This window comes from Lygodium microphyllum, chromosome 30, assembly GCF_053477565.2.
Source record: "Lygodium microphyllum isolate KBCC chromosome 30, Lygodium_microphyllum_v1.1.10, whole genome shotgun sequence".
Taxonomy (NCBI): domain Eukaryota; kingdom Viridiplantae; phylum Streptophyta; class Polypodiopsida; order Schizaeales; family Lygodiaceae; genus Lygodium; species Lygodium microphyllum.
The window spans coordinates 102,834,560-102,847,926 of NC_141164.1; the positions used below are offsets into that span (position 1 = coordinate 102,834,560).

General features: G+C 40.2%; 1 protein-coding gene across 1 annotated transcript; it reads left to right on the forward strand.

Moving 5' to 3' along the window:
* Positions 1-759: 759 nt before the first annotated feature.
* LOC148010201 (putative glutathione S-transferase parC) lies at positions 760-2,579 on the forward strand. The gene is made up of 2 exons (XM_087673104.1): positions 760-1,240; positions 1,928-2,579. Exons 1-2 carry the CDS (start codon positions 920-922, stop codon positions 2,315-2,317), a joined length of 711 nt encoding a protein of 236 aa, XP_087529230.1. The 5' UTR covers positions 760-919; the 3' UTR covers positions 2,318-2,579.
* The last annotated feature ends 10,788 nt before the right edge of the window (positions 2,580-13,367 follow it).

The window sequence follows — 13,367 nt, forward strand, 5'->3', positions numbered from 1 at the left end:
AGAGAGAGAGAGAGAGAGAGAGAGAGAGAGAGAGAGAGAGGTCCTCATGTGTCTCCATGGACAAGTGTTGGAGGGAAGGGCAAAACTAGCTACGAGGAGAGAGAGAGAGAGAGAGAGAGAGAGAGAGAGAGAGAGAGAGAGAGTGTGTGTGTGTGTATGTGTTTGTGAGTGAATGAGTGAGCGAGGAGGGAATGCCACTTTCAGTTACATGCCAATAAATGTTGGCTGTCAGGTTGGGTCCATCACCAAGACGATGGTGGGTTTACTAGCAAGCCTTCTCTGTCGAGATCCTAATTCTTGAAGAAAAACGTGAGAGAGCCCCATCATGTAAGTGGCAATGGGGCTTGACATATCAAGTGATTCTCTCCACCATTCTCACACCTTGATAAGAATACTTTGGAAGACTTTTGCTCAAAAAGAAAAGTTAAGATTGAGAAGCATAGTTTGAAAGGTGGTAAACAGGAAGTTGCGCACACACGTGTGAAGAAACCATGCTATCTATTCGTCTTGAGGATAAAGTTCCAAAAAGTGCCAATCCCTTTCTAGCTTGTGGGAGACTAATGTATAGTGTCAAGAAGCACTCTATTGTTGAAACTCCTCATTTTGAACGTGAACGTGAGTGGGTGATAGGGTGACATGCCCTTCAAATTTGAGGGCTGCGGCCCCCCGCGCTGGGTGGGCGACAGGGTCACGGGTGTTTTGAAAGAATAGAGAAGGCGGTCGGCGGTCCTACTCAGGAGTCACTACCTTATAATACCAATTTCGTGAACATTGGAACTCGGGAAATGATGGTTTTCATGTCAGCATTTTCACTCGAGCGACTCCATTTCTGGCAGTTTATCAAGGAAGAAGTATTAGCACTAGTAGAACAAGAAGGAGAAGACGCAAGACTAGAGCCTCACCCTGCCCTTCTACCATCATGCAGGGAGAGAGTGTGAAGGTCCTCAGCTCATGGGCGAGCATGTTTGGCATGAGGGTTGTGATTGCCCTCAAGGAGAAAGGGGTGGACTATGAATACCATGAAGAGGACCTGCTTCACAAGAGCCAGCTCCTGCTGCAGTACAACCCTGTCTACAAGAAGGTCCCTGTCCTCATCCACAATGGCAAGGCAATGTGCGAGTCCCTCATCATCGTTCAGTACATCGACGAGGCCTGGGCCTCCAAAGGCCCATCCTTCCTCCCCAAGCACCCCTACGACAGAGCTATGGCGCGCTTCTGGGCCGATTATGTCGACAAGAAGGTTTAAGCTTTTCTTTCCCCTGCCTCTAAAAGCTATAAGTCAGGCCTTGGTGCTTGAGCTCTGTCTTAATATGAGCTTCTGTTGCTTTGATGTGCTTTACCTTGTATGCAGCTGTTTCGATGTTTTATATCTGATTGTATATAGCAATCATGTGGTGTTAGGACATCCACTGCACACGTCTGCTCTCCTTTGCCTGAAGTTGAATGGTCATTTGTACGCTCTTTGCATCTGATTGTGTGTCGCAACACATCTACACTTCTTTGCCTGCTGCCCTTAGGCTGCATTCGCATGCTCTTTGCGTCTAATTGTGTGTCGTAACATGTCTACACTTCTTTGCCTGCTGCCCTTCGCCCGCATCTATAATATGGCGTAACACATATATAAATTAGCACTGTTCTCTGCCCGAGCAGTATAGTCCTTGGATGCAATTCCACATGAAACACACCTGCTCTTCTTCTTTGCCTACAGTTGAATGGTGTAATGATAGTGTTTAATTTAGGGCAAGCACACCTGCTCTTCTTCTGCCTGCAGTCGAATGGTGTACTCCTTTCTTGCACGCAGTTCCTCCCTGGTGGCCCCATCCATCCTGCATTTAGTTTTGCAGATGCATGCTGCTGGTCTGATTCTCCCAAGCCCATGTATCCCGCAAACCATTCGTTAAATTTTTTGTTTTGTTTGTTTTGGCAGTTGTATGATGCAGGTGCTCGTATAGTCAAAAGTCCTGAGGGCGAGCAGGCAAAGCCTGAGGGCGAGCAGGCAAAGCAGGACCTGCAAGAAGTCCTGGACACACTGGATGGCGCGCTGCGGGATGTTTTTGGAGGCGGCCAGCCGTACTTCGGCGGAGAGTTGGTGGGTCTGGTGGACATTGCGCTGGCGCCATTCATCCCCTGGCTGAAGGCGTTTGAGGCCATAGGGAAGTTCAAGCTGCGCCTGGATGAGAAGCGGTGCCCCCATCTGAGCGCCTGGGTGAGCAAGGTGAGCGAGCACCCGAGCGTGAAGGAAGCGCTGTCGCAGGCGCCCCCTCACAAGGTTGTGGAATTTGCCAGAATGTTAAGCAATCGGTCACTGGGTGCATGAGCCGCCCCATCTCTCTTTCTTCAGTGTTACGTGTGCTGATGAGCATGTCCAGGCAAGCAGCCTTGGGTCGGTAGTACTGCGGATTCAAGTCCCCTTCTCTCTCGTTTAATATATTGTATATGCGTAACTCCTCCTTGTGAGTTGGGAGTGGTGTTACCCCCTCTTTTTGAGTTTTGGAACCAAGTCCGTTGCAAAACACTTGTTGCTCAAATTTTGTCTCTTATATAAAAAGCCATCGTGTCCAAATGACTATGTTTGTCATAGCTAGTTAATAGTAACCCCTCCCTCTCACAAGGCACCCAAGGGCCAAGCTTACCAACAGCAATGAGGTTTCCACTCACAAGAATTTACGCCTCCTTGTCTTGCTTTGAGTTTCTTAAACTAGAACTAGGTGCTTAGTGCATAGCCTCCATGAGACACAACATCACGAAAATGTTATGAAAATAGAGCGTGTTTTGTACCCTAAGCTACGTTATTAATAATTTTATTTATCTATGTTTATAGTAATAGATAGTTACTATAGTATGATGATAACATGATATTGAAATGTTAATATTTTATTATTGACATTAATAAGCTATTGATATAAATAAGTATAATAATAATTAATATTAATATATTGATAACATTAGTTTTAATATATTGGCATATTAGAATTACTAATCATGCTAACATCTTAGATTACTAAGTATACTAGTAGATGATTTTAATAATGTTTATCATCATTATATTTATTATTAAGTTTAATGTGTTAATAACTCTAATCTTTATTATTAATCTTAGTAACTATAGTAACAAATTATTAGTATATTGTTAATCTTATAATAATAATGATATTTATAAGAAACATTATGAACATGAATTTATTATATTAAAATTATTTATCATATCAATGATTAAGATTAATATATTAATAACATTTATCATGGTATTAATTTGAATGACTATCAATGTATTATTTGTGTACTATTGAATTTTGATAACATTTGTTTTGATGTATTAATAATGCTAGATATAATTTGGTGTGTTAATAATGGTATGGTAGTATATTACTGTTACTAAATCAACTAAATGAATATATTAATAACTTATTACAAATAGTGATCTATGGATTCTAACAACTATATCAATGAATTAATAGCATATTGCCAATTATAATAGTGTTTAAAATTATTAATGATATAATATTAATATATTAAAATTAGTATATGAATAGATAAAAATATATATTAATAAAAATAATCATATTACTCACTTTTCTTGCCATCACTTGCTCCAAAGGTTGTTAGCTTCCCCCTCTTGCTCTCACTAGCTCTGGCTTGCTCTTGCCTTTGCCTCTGCCTCTCTCATCAACTCGTGATTTCCCCTTGAAGTTGAGTTGGTTAAAATGAGTGTGTGGTGACTTGGTCTTGGGTTAAACTCCTACCTTTCTTATGATCATTTAGTATAGGTGGTAGGTCTTAAAAAACAAAGGTTTGAACTCGGGTTAGTGGGTTAATTAAATAAGTGGCTTACCACTAGGGAAACCATGAGAGAGAGAGAGAGAGAGAGAGAGAGGTTGCTCCTTATCAATGCTATCATCACTTGCATCTTGCACACTTTTAGCGCCAACCATCACCCTCCATCTAGCTCAAGTATGAACCAAGACTTGGGACCAAGTGATGTAGCACATCATGGAGCATTTCTTATACACCTTTCCCTTGTTCACATGTGTGCACACACATACCCACACCCAATGCCTATCCCTTCCATTATCCAAGTGGTAATGGCTACAATATAATCTTCCCTAATCAAAGAGGGTATGTCCAAAAGTTTCCTCAATCATCCCAACCCCTCAATCTTGCTTATGGTGGCTTGTTAAGTGCACCTCTTGCTTATGGTGGCTTGTTAAGCACGCATGAGAGGGAGAGGCTGAACATTTTAACAACTGCATCAATTAGTTAATCACATATTGTTAGTAACAATTAAAGATTATCGATTTATTAGTAATGCTACATCAATATATTAAGATCATGAATAGATAAGTATATACTAATAAAAAATAATTATACTACTTGGGATCCAGCTAAAATTGTTAGGCCTATAGGACTTGCAAATATTAAAAATACTGCTCCAAATATTGGAGTACTTTCTATGCCTAATGAGAGGAAACTATGGTGGACACACACACACACACACACACACACACACACACACACACACACACACACAAGCACACAAGAAGTTTTTGTGGGTACTAGCATATCCTTACTTTCTTCTTTATCTTCACTTATATATAACTATACAACGTGTACTAGTACAAGGAGTGCCTTCTATTACTTTGTCCATTGACCTTTACCTCAAAAAACTCTCACTTCACCATGTGCCTTTCAGGGATAATACCTAGTGAAGATCCTATCTGATGCCCATCACAACAACAAAATGAAATAAGAGATATAAGCACTAGATGTGAATTTATAGGAGCATTTAAATATGCATGTAACCACGTAGGGTTCATTTTATGTTTTCTTAAACATGCATTTGAATGCACATGAGTTCAAAATTATAAGCACTTGTTATCTCGGCTTTCTTTTCTACAAAAAGAAATTTTGAATCACACACTAAACTTAGTGTGTGTGTGCACACACATACACACACAAACACATTGGAGGAGTCCTTGCAGTAGTAAGAGAAGCCTCTTTCTATACTGCATGTATTCTCATAATTGATTGTTGGCAAGTTTTTCTTTTAAGTTTGTCATTTTGTTTGGATCTTGGGTTTTCTTTTCCTGTTTGTTGTTGTTTAGGGTATCAAGTTGTGGTTTTTCCTGCTCAATAGAGAGAATGTGAAGGTTAACACTTATTTAAACATGAGAACCTACATTTTAAGTGCATGGTTAAATGTGCCTATGATGTTTTTGACGTTTTTTATCATCTATTCTTTTGTTTCTATTATCTTTTTTTTTGTTAATGCATCTACTTAAACACATATATGAGAGCTAATTTAAATGCAATTAAATTTATGATAAATGTAGACATGAATGTGGATTTTGCTACAACTTTAAACATAGCCATATATGTTTCAAATCTATAAACTTCGTGTTACAAACTTTGTAAATGTTTATAACTTTACAAGTACTAAAATAGCTAGATATTAACATGTTACTTTGTTGAAGTAACTTTTGGCCTTGAGAATTGTAAATCTAGATTTATAGACCTCATAGATAAATGCAAATAGACCTAGTCTTTTGAAACTTGATCTAGACACACTCTTTTGGTCAAAGAGAGATCCCAAGCTTCTCATTTTTTCTTTAGCAATATGTTGGTCCACCAACTTGTAGAGCTCAAGTCTTTTGAGAAGGGGCTTTTCTATATATAACAAGAGCATAAGTTTGTTATTTATTCATAGCTCTCTCGTATGATATATTCTTGTAAGGTAGTTTTACTACTTGGATATTGCAAAAGTGGTAGGTTAATTCTTATTTAAAGGATTTAAAGGATGTAACAAGGCTTTTTGTGCCTATAATGCTAGATAGTAAATGCTTCCAAGATAGATGAAAAATCATACTCGATGTCTAGAATAATAGCATGAGTTTATACTCATCTAGTAGCCTTCAACTTGATTCTTGCTTTGTATTAACATCGAAAAAGACAACTTAATAGACATTATGAAGGGAAGGACTCAAAAAGAAAGTAGTCTAGGAGTATACACAATTTTGTGAGACCTATGCGAGGTTATTTGGATACCCACTTCAATGTCTTATGAAGGAACCTCTAAATAGGAAAGCTTGGTCAATTCATCCTCATTGATAAGAAGTTGGTGATGACAATCAATCCAAAATTTAATGCTTTAGTGGATGAGATTCGCATCCAAAAGAGCATACACACAAAAAAAAAAGCAGAATTACTACATCATATGTACATGTGGTCACTAAGTGTGAACCCGCTAACGAAAGAAGAGGTTGTACAATAAGTGTGCTATAACCAAGGGTGGACTACATGGGTATAATCTAGCTATAGAATCACTCGTGTATTCTTATGTTGGTCACCTAATATACCATTGAGTAATATCTAGCCACATCACCAAGGCACATAGTGGATGCCAGCTCATGTAAAGCTCAACATCTCAACATATATTGAAGAGTTGTATGATGTTATGGTATTATTGGTATTTACAAAAGAATGGCTTGTTTTATTTTTGTACAAGAGGAGAGGGTTCTAGAATCCATCAGGTAGAAATTTGAGTCGTACTCCAATTTGGCAAGAGAGTCCAAGTCAATAGGTTAGATGAGAAGCTCACAAAGGTATGAGATAAAGTCATCCAGAAGTGATGGCCCATTGAAGCGGCTAGCGATGTGGATTTTGTATTCAATCATAGTAGCTTGTTAAGGAGTGGACGATGAAGCAACTCTTTGGGTCGAGTTAGTGCACAAGCTTCGATGATGGTGTGAATGTGGTCTCATAGTATGTAGGGTCATACTTTAGGAAGCTTACCATCTTTCTATGTTTTATGGTAGTGATAATTTTACTTCTAAGCATAGCGGCTTTAAGTTAAGCTTTAAGTCAAAAGGAATACCATCTATTTAAGAAATGAGTGGTAGATCTACATAATTGTTGTAAAATATCAATAGCATTAGGGTCTACAAGAATTGTATTTTTCACATAAGACTAAAATATTTGGTATATTTTGAGCTATTTTTGGTATTTCTTGTATTAATTGATCTAGAATTGTTAAACTTTTACGAAATAGGTTCTAATATTCTTCCCATATAGGATGCTACTAAGATGCCAACAAGAGTATGTCATGCTCAACTAATGATCCAAAGTCCATGAGGGCAAAGAGTTCGTCAAAAGTACCAAAAGTAGAGTACTATACAAAGCAATCCATGATTGGCTTGTTGGAGCATATCAATTAGTCTTCAAACATTTTGTAGATTCATTGGAATTGGTATGGTCTCTTGATGTTGGATGGTGAAGGAGTCGATACTTATTAATTCGATACGGGGTAGTTGTATAAAAACTGAAAAGAATGGCCTCTATTGGAGGTAGTGTATCCTTCTAAGGGGGTGGAGTAAGTGGAAAAATAAAAAGAAGAGGAGAAGTTGAGGGGGAACCTAGCTGTAGGAGTGGAGTAAGAGCTCCTTTCATGGGTCTAGGCATGGGCAATTTAGGCAACCACAACTCAAGACAACCCTCATAGTAGACTTGTGCTTCTAGGAGGATTTTTGAAACCCAATGTTATATGATGCACAGGTTGGAACATGGGTGATGGTATCATCACGAGGGATGGTGCTTGTATTTTTGTGATATGGAGGCTTCTAATGGGATTTTAGGTCTCCACTACCACTATGGCAATGTGCTAATAGGCCCCTTTTGTGCTTGTGAACCTCGAAGAGCTAGCTCAAGAGCATAGTGGTTTGGGGTGAGTAGCTAGGTTGAGAAGTGTGTTTGATCTGAGTAGTTTTAGGTTGTAATTTCTTGAGAGAAAGGTGGTTGATGACTACATAGGAATCGGCTAACTAGAGATGAATTTTCATGTCAACATAGTTGACATTACAATTGGTCAAGTATTTGAAAGTGCACCCTAAGAGAATTTTAGTACCTACTCCCTCGGTGTTTCAAAGAACATAGAAGAGGAGTAGAAAATGTTCAGTATTGATCATGATCATCAATTTACATCAACCCAACAAGGTGTAAGGTCATCCTTCATAGGGATTCAACTTTATAGTATATGGTTGTAACAATGGATGCCATGGTTTCCTCCAATAGTAGTATCTCAAGGTATTCTAGTCAGATCTCTCATTAATGAGTGTGAGTCGTCACACTGAGCAAGTTGAGGTGAGGCATATATGAACGTATGTGGCTAGGATTAGAGGCTTGTTTGTGGGCTTCACTATGATAATGGTGACAACTTTAACATTTACTAGGGTGGATGGCTATGAGGGTGGTGATGGTGTGGTCTCCCCTGTGAAGATTGGGTAGAAGGGAAGGGGATGATGATGATGGATGAAGGTAACAATGATGATGCTCTCAATGATTCTTAATATGAGGATGATGATGCTATTGTTGACAGTGAAGATACAGATGATGATGCAAGAGATGATGGTGGTGGTGATGATGATGATTGAGAGAGTGGAGGGGTGATGATGGTGTTAATGACAAAGGTTAAGATGATGGTGATAATGATGTTGAAGAAGGTGTAGGAGATGTTGATGAAGAAGTGAAGGCATCGACAGTGAAAAAATAAGTGAAGAATAACTTGATGATGATGGTTGGGTTGGGGGTGCAACAACGAAGGATGATGATGATGATAGATAAGGTGAAGATAATGATGATTAGGAGGCGTGGCATATGGTGGCTATGAAAATTGTGGAAATGAAGAAGGGGATGGTGGTTCGCATAGGATGATCAATGCAACTGCATGAGGAGAAGCCACTATCAATGGAGCAAGAGATGGTTGTGATGATACCAAGGATCACCAACCATCGTAGGGGAAAGAGTGTCATGGGCACACCTCAAGGACATTTGTCGGTTGCAATTGGGTCAGTGGCATAGATTGGAGATTTGTAAATGGTGGAGAGACTACAAAAGCAGGACTGCAAGGCCACAATACGTGGTGGGGCTAGGAGCACTACATGGGTAGCGACCTTAGTGGTGATTGTTGGGGGTAAAGGCGCCTCCGCCTAGCCACCCGTGTATTACTACACTAACAGTACCCACCACTACACATTGTAGGTGGCAAGCGGCCGTCACAATCACTTATTCTTTATTCTTTTAGTGACAGTTTGAATAAAGGAAGGCACCGCCACACATTGTGGTTATTGGAGTTTCCACTTTTGAGTTTCTGTCTCTCTCTTGCTCTTGCTCTCCGTCCACCATAGCTCTCACCGCTAAGCTTTTTCCTCCTGGGTTCTACTTCCCTTTCAACTGGTATCAGAGCAAAGGCGTTGGAGCTTGCCCAGCATTCTCTTTAGCCCAGATTTGAAGAGCTTCAACTCGAGCTTTAATGGCAGCCATGGCACCTTCATTTGCAGGTATGTTTTGATCTCCCGCCTCCTCCTCGATCTTTCGGCCTTCATTCGACACCTTGCAGGGCTGCATTGGAGCCCCTTGATCATTGCCAATTTCTCAGTAGCACTGTTGAAGACCCCCCAACCCCCAGAAGTAGCCAATGCAAAATGTGCCGCATTTTTAGGGGGTTGGGTTGATCCACTCCTGGCATTTCCAGCTCCTTCCCCAACTTCCCGGTCTTGTTTGCAACCTTCTCGATCATCTTTGGACTTTCCATCATTGGTTATTGCCTTTCGGCAATTGATACGATGTCATATTGCTGCACATTCGAGGTGTGAAAACCACCCAAAAGTTGTGTGTGTAGGATTTGATACTTTGTACATATTTAGTTGTTGTGTTTATACTTTTGTTCTACGTGGAAGAGGGTTTGAAGCAAGAGGAATTAATCAATAATGCTTTGGTTGATGTGTATGTAAAATTTGGTACTTGGAAAAGTCCAAGAAGTATTTGACAATATGTCAGATCAAGATGTCGTATCTTGAATGACACTTATGACAGGATATGCTGAACATGGCTGTGATAGAGGAGTATTGGAATCTTGATGAGATGACACTCAAAAGCATCGGTCAGGATGCTATTACTTATGTGTGTGGCTTGAAAGCTTGTGGCTATGGGAAGACATATCAGCATGGAAATTCAAATAGAGAGTCCAATTCTTATATTTCCATAAAATCTGGAAGACTCTTTTGGTAATCAACTGATTGTTGTGATGTGTACTGCAATGTTGAAATCATTGAAACAGTCAAAGAGTATATTCTTGGAGGATTGCAAAAAGCTGCATTGGTCACATAAAGAGAATATGGAAATTCCAAACTAGCATCTACTAGTGGAGGCACAGATACTTATGAGGAAATAGTGTACTTGGGAATGCACTGGTGGATATATATGTTAAATGTGGACCATAGCTAGGAAGCAAATTCAGAGTTTGCCAGGGGCCGCTTTTTTGATGGGGAGAAAAGTTAATTTGAAGCTGCTTTTCTGGTCCGAAAGGGGGCGTGAGAAAGAAAAAGAAACAAAAGAACTATTTTTGAAAAGGAGTTTTTGGGAGGAAAAAAGGGAATCTTCGTCTGGTCTTTTTTTTAAAAAAAAAGACATGCATTGCACACGGATCATGTTGGAAGGATGGGGGGAGAATTGCCAGGAGCTATCGCAGTCATCTATGAAGAGCCAAAAGAACGGTAGATCTGGAGTTCAGTCCAAGAGTGCTTCTAAGGACACAAGCTTCTAATGCTAGATATAGAGGAGGCGCTCCGTATAGTTAGAAGTAGCAAACATGAAGGAAAAATCAGTCGACTGATATAGCAGCACAGAGGCCCATGCGCTATAGGGGGAATCAACAAAGCTTGTCACCTTCTTGGCGAGCTTTACAACAGAAGGAGAAGGTGAATAACATGGTCTTATTTGATCAGGCGACATATGACAAGATTCTGTCGGAGCTCATCACCTCATCGGTCTTGTCAGATTGATTGCGGATAAATGGATCACTTGCAAGAATCAGTTGTGGACATTGCTTGAGGGTGTAGAAACTCTTAATAGTGTGTTTGTTTTGCTGCTACGAATTGATCAGAATTGCTCAATGCAACCTTGCTTTGTCCTGCGCGCTTGGATCGGCTTCTTTCGTGCGACTTACCTACAGTGGAAGAACGTTTTGAGATATTGAAAATCTTTACAAAGCAGCTGCCCATAGCTAAGGAAATTGATCTCTATTGGGTGACATCACAGACAGAAAATTACAGTGGTACAGATATGCAAGCGATCCTGATTGATTCTCAAATGAAGGCAGTCACAACTGTTGAGATGATGCAAGCATTTAAGGGCATAGAATCTGTCATCTGCAGATGTTCAGCTGTTAGAAGTACCTAGCTTTTGCACACAGAGAGCCACCGAAATCCTTGATGAGTAATATTCAAACCTTTGGATGTTGCAGGATGATTAAGTGATGTCTGAAGGGGTTGTAGACTTCCCTCTTGTGTGGGTCAAACTACATCACTCAACCCATACATTTCATTGGGTTACAAAAGTTTTACTGGTCAGTCTGGAAAAGATTGCAGCTGTACAAGTTCTACGCATACATAATGCGGAGAAGACAAAAATGTTCCATGATCATAATGGATTCAGGAAATTTCTGATTGTTTTGACAAAGGCATGCTTTTACTATGCCACCCTATGAGTTAAAGTCTGCTTCTGTGGAGTTGTCAGTGTTATCTTCACTTGGCTGGTAGAATGGTTCACTAGTGTCTTTAGCTTTATTAAAGAACGAGTTGGTATTCCTTCAACTGTCACTCCAGCTTTGGGTGGCTTGGGAGTGGGGTTGATTGCATTAAAGTACCCTGGAATCCTGTATTGGGCTTTACAAATGGTGAAGAGATTTTGCATTCTCAAAAGACTGCATCTATGCCTGGAAAAGGGCTGCTAGCTCAACTGATCACTGTTAAAATAGTGACAACAGCTTTGTGCAAAGGTTCTGGACTGAATGCCAGAATCAGAGGACGATGTCTGATTATCAATAACAGAAAATTTTTGACAGTATGCATGCATATTTTTTTTCAATCGAATTTAGTACAATTCCATGGATCAATTTCCTTGCTACCTTGATCCAAACACAAAGCTTGAAGATAGATTGATTATGCATATGTTCAACTCCTATGAACTGAAAGCAACCAGACATTGAAGGATGAATTCTATGCTTAGCTGAAACTTGCTTTTGATCTTATCATTGCTGCATAGATGAGGTCTCGTTGAAAGCTTGGCGGATCTATTACTGCACACAGATCCTCTCAACTTGCTTATTCGTATGATTGATTTTCTATCCTGAAATTAATCAAGGTCCTCTGTGGTCGCGACTTTGCTTTCGAAACCCTTCGACATCTTTGGTGAACTTGACGTGAAAGCGTCACAGAAATTTCAGGATGGGAGAAACTTGAGCCTCTATTTCAGCGTCTTCTACAATTTCAACCGTGTCCTCTACTTCAGCTCCATCAATGACTGCTGTTGCAAGTACTTCAACAGATGATCTAAAGCAAATTTTGCAGAATATGTCCATGTATATGCAGCTTCAAAATCAGCAAACGCAATTGTATATGCAGCAGCAGCAACAATTGCATCAACAACAGTTGTCTCAGCAAAGGCAACTCTATTCAGAGCAAGAGAATGCAAACAACGCGACTAAGGCGATTGAAGCAGTTGAGAATGAGAAGAAGCTATTTGATGGCCATAAAGTTTCAGCATATTTGAAGACATATGAGATCAAGATGGGGTTTTTCGGAGTTCCAGCTGGACTTATGAGTAAGTACTTCCTTCGTCTTGTCACACCCGCCTTGAGGACAAAAGTGACTGATCTTTTTATTCAAAATACACATTGGAAAGATTTTAAGAAGGCCCTAAAAGAAGAATATTTCCTTGAGGACTTTTGGTATGGCTACTCGGCGGTCATTCCGAGAGTGGGTCTACATGCAAAACAAGCTGCTTTAGAGTTGATTCGAGAATTTGAAGAGAGGTATAGTCAGCTTGATGCCATTGAACAAAGAGCATTGGATGTTGAAAAAGTTGAGCTTTTCTTGCAAGCTGCAAATCCTGCTATTCAGGAAGAATTGGGAGAGTTTCTTGAGGATCACACGAAGCCCATGGGACTTAAAACGGATTAGCAGGATGCCCAGGATGCAGTCTCGACTTTGACCAAGAGGAGGATATGGAAGACCCGCCTACAGAATGGTTCTCTGACACCGACACCGTCTTCTACTCCTCTGCCTGCTTCTATCCCTGTTATTTCTTCTCCTCCTCAGCTAGTTTCTTGGCCTATGCCAGTGCCTACTGTTTCCACTCCACCTATTCCTCTTGTTCCACGACCGATGCTAGCACCTTCTGCTCCAAAACCATCCGCTCCATCGGTGCCTACCTCTCTTGATGACATAATCAAAGGCATAACAGATTTGACACTGGAGTCAGTTAAAGCGGAGTTGGTGGGAAAATTGAAAGAGCAGTTTGCTTCGACTGCGCCTACT

Bases quoted from the DNA above. Each gene is read 5' to 3' on its own strand.
- LOC148010201 (XM_087673104.1), top strand. From the start codon at position 920: ATGCAGGGAGAGAGTGTGAAGGTCCTCAGCTCATGGGCGAGCATGTTT. The intron at 1,241-1,927 runs GTTTAAGCTTTT...TTGTTTTGGCAG, and splicing joins CCGATTATGTCGACAAGAAG to TTGTATGATGCAGGTGCTCG.